This window comes from Sipha flava, unplaced genomic scaffold, assembly GCF_003268045.1.
Source record: "Sipha flava isolate LNK unplaced genomic scaffold, YSA_version1 18516_pilon_pilon, whole genome shotgun sequence".
NCBI classification, from domain to species: Eukaryota; Metazoa; Arthropoda; class Insecta; order Hemiptera; family Aphididae; genus Sipha; species Sipha flava.
This window is the reverse complement of record NW_020272323.1, coordinates 17,234-21,073: the sequence shown is the minus strand read 5'-3', so window position 1 is coordinate 21,073 and position 3,840 is coordinate 17,234. Positions and strand designations below refer to the sequence as shown.

At 49.2% G+C, this 3,840-nt stretch overlaps 2 protein-coding genes across 2 annotated transcripts; both read right to left on the bottom strand.

Moving 5' to 3' along the window:
* Nucleotides 1-309: 309 nt before the first annotated feature.
* On the bottom strand, nucleotides 310-1,686 carry LOC112681080. Its single transcript, XM_025551343.1, has one exon. It carries the CDS (start codon nucleotides 1,684-1,686, stop codon nucleotides 310-312), a length of 1,377 nt encoding a protein of 458 aa, XP_025407128.1.
* Nucleotides 1,687-1,761: 75 nt separating this feature from the next.
* On the bottom strand, nucleotides 1,762-2,529 carry LOC112681079. The gene has a single exon (XM_025551342.1). It carries the CDS (start codon nucleotides 2,527-2,529, stop codon nucleotides 1,762-1,764), a length of 768 nt encoding a protein of 255 aa, XP_025407127.1.
* Between the last annotated feature and the right edge of the window lie 1,311 nt (nucleotides 2,530-3,840).

Here is a 3,840-nt window from a genome sequence, read left to right as displayed (position 1 = left end):
TTCGAGTTTGAAGCGTCTGCAGGTATTTGTTGCGCCATCTACGCCAGAAGCCAACTTCCATCGGTTGACAAGGGTGTGTGTTTGTGCTGGTATTTTTACTTCGGGTACCGCGAGAAGTGGGCAGCCAATAAGGAAATGGCCGGGGGTTAAACATTCCAAGTCTGCAGGATCCGGCGACACAGGAGTAAGCGGCCTAGAATTAAGTATTGCTTCTACTCGACATAGTACGGTGTTAAACTCTTCTAAAATAAAGACGTGCTCCCCCATTATGCGGACCAACAACGACTTCGCTGATCGGATCGCGGCCTCCTACAGTCCGCCGAAATGCGGGGCACTACGTGGGTTGAAATGCCAGTTGCACTGGACACCACTCGTTAATTGATCACGACCCGCCGGCTCGTTCACCAAGGTGCGAAGCTGGTTATCAGCGCCTATGAAATTCGTGCCGCAATCACTAAAAATATCGGACGGTAGACCGCGACGCGCTACAAACCGGTTTAAAGCTGCCATGAACGCCTCGGTACTCAAATCGGAAACTAGCTCCAGGTGTACCGCTCGAACCGCAAAACATACGAAGACAGCCACATATATTTTACTTTGTCGTGCTTTTCGAAGTCGACTTTCTTTTACCAATAACGGGCCCGCATAGTCGATTCCCACCCTTGAAAACGGGCGGCTTTCCGTTACGCGTGACGCTGGCAAATCGGCCATAACCGGCTGAGGATTGGCGACCGTGAGACGAACACATCTCGTACACCGACTGATCACGGTGCGGGTTAACGTGCGGAGCGACAGTATCCAGTACGTGCGACACACAAGAGACGAAATAATCTGTGGTTCGCTATAACCCGTGACTTCATGCCAATGACGAATCACTAATAACGAGAAGTACGACGACTTGCTTAACAATATCGGATGCTTCTGGTGGTCCGGAAGGTCTGATCTGGATAATCGACCACCAACACGAATCAGATTTTTTTCATCTATGAACGGCCGTAGGCGGGCGACTGGACGCATTGACACGGGACGGTTATGTGACAACTCTTGTCTTAACATATGGAAATAATACAATTGACTAGAGCGCGATATCGCAAGCGCTGCTTGATCGAATTCATCACGCGTGATATATTCGACGGGTGCGGGCTGACATCGACATTTGGCAATAAATCGGCGTATGCGGGCCGTTACTCGGATCAACTGTACGCACGACGAAAATTGGGTGTACCATTCACTTTCTTCGACGTGCGTAGTTATTACCACTGGGCGAATGGCTTTTATTTCGGGCAGCTGATCAGCTGGTATTACCGGAACCGCGGTGTCCCATTCTTCATTGGATAAGTACAACACCGCCGGTCCCCTGAAATATAGTTTGTGTTTTATTAACTCCGACGGCAGGAGCCCCCGGGAACTGCAATCAGCTGGGTTGCTACTCGACGATATATAACTCCATCGACACTGTGGTAGTAGAGATTGGATTTTGTACACACGGTTTGACACAAAAATTTTAAACGATTCATGTGGATACTGAAGCCAATTCAACACAGTAGCAGAATCCGACCACGCATAAACATCGACTATTTTTAGTTTTACGCTTAATGTTATTCGTATTCGAGCCATCCACTTCGCTAACAACAGAGCTGCGCACAGCTCCAAACGTGGTATGGTCGACGATTTTAATGGGGCCATTTTTGTTTTCGCACCCAACAGCGAAATAAACGGACAACCAGACGAATCTAAGACTCGTAAATACACGACGGCCACTTAGCCCGCAGACGACGCGTCGCAAAACCCACAAAGAGAATATTGTACACCTCGATGTGTACCTACATATCGAGCTATGCTTACGTGTTGCAAATTGGGAAAGTCACTTACAAATTTGTTCCACAAATCGGCGATTTCAGGCGGAAGCTGCTCGTCCCACGATAAACCAGCGTGCCACACGCGTTGCAACAGTTGCTTCGCGAAAAATATAACGGGCGATAATAGCCCGAGTGGGTCGAACATGCGGGCGACACAAGATAACATACCACGCTTCGTGTTCATTATCGGTGACGGGTGGAATGTGTATGCAAATGTGTCTTCTCTAGGTGACCACTGCATGCCCAATACTTTTGTTTCACTCAAGGATGAGTCGTCAAGCGACAACAATTCACACGCCCGGTCCTCAGGGGGCACTGTTGCGAGTAGTTCGACTGTGTTACTTGCCCATTTCTTCAAATCCATGCCCGACCGTCGTAACACACGAATTAAATCAGCTTGGAGCGCTATAGCTTCCTCGACCATGTCGCCGCCAACACAAATGTCGTCTATGTAGGTGCAGTACGACAGGGCTTCACAAACAAATGGACTGTCTCGGCAATCTTGTTCGGCGATACATCGCAATACCTGAAGGGCCAGGTACGGAGCGCAATTAACTCCATACGTGACGGTGTTTAACTCGTACTCCTGTAATGCTTCATCGGGAGACACTCGCCACAAAATATGTTGATAGCGCCTATAACACGGGGATACCAGTACTTGGCGATACATTTTACTGATATCAGTAGTAAACGCATGACGATGCACTCGATATAGTAATAACACGTCGACAACATCGCGTTGTAATTTCGGTCCCGGGAAAAGGCAGTCGTTTAGCGACGTACCCGAGTAAGACGGCGCCGACGCGTCGAAAACAACACGAATTTTCGGGTTGACGTCCGATGGCCGGTAAATCGCGTGATGCGGTACACTCACCGGTCGACGTCGCTGGTGACATGTGACCCAGCTATAAATATTCGTTCATAAAATCACAGTAAAGTTTTCGAAGACGGTCGTCGGATATTAATTTTCGTTCTAACTGATGAAAACGCTTTTCGGCCACGGCGCGCGAACCACGAAAATCTCTATGGGTGACAGAACGACGAAATAATAATGGCACACAGAATCGCCCAGTGATTTCGCGGACACAGCCTTCGCGGAACAACGATGAACACTGTCCTTCGTCGGTAAAATTTTCTGGGGCCGCCTCAGGTTCCTCGAATTCCCAAAACTTTTATAACAGCGTTTCGACAGACACCATGAGCGACGCAAGACATGAAACATTTCTATCATTACTCGATTTCGAGTGTGGAACCGAACCGATAATCGTCCACCCAAATACCGTGCCGAACGCCGCCGGGTATGCGTCACCGACCGATACTCGCTTGCCGTTTAAAATTTGAGCGAATAAATCTGCTCCTAATAGTACGTCGATAGTACCAGGAATAGTAAACGACGGGTCGGCTAACGCGAGGTGTTTATATTTGTCGGCGAGCGCGTGTGATAACGAGTGCCGAGGCATATCAGCTGTGATAATCGGAAACGCCCATGCGTCAAAGTTGAATACTGGCTCGACTGAAAATCTGGGTTGCACGCGACATTTAACCACTCCCATTACATTCGTAACGGCCGCCCCGGCAAGACCACAGACGGGGGCGGTCCATTTCGATACACGTAATCCCAATCGACTTGAACAGTCTGCGTAATCGCACTGATTTGAGACGCGGAATCAATTAACGCGCGGACCGTGTGCAACACGCCGGCATGATCGTGTATATGCACCAGTGCCGTCCCGAGTATAACTGACGGTGACTTGAAATGGCCGACGAGAGACGACGCCGCTTCATTTTCCGACTGACTGACGGCGGGCGAGTGTTCTTCCCGGACACGATTATCCGAAGGCGTCGGATGTAACAGCGAGTGATGATTCCTGGAACATTGACCACAAACCGTCGACGACTTACATTTGGATGCCCAATGATCGGAACGTAAACACTGAAAACAAATACGTTGTTCACGCGCCCACGTATTACGTGCATCTTG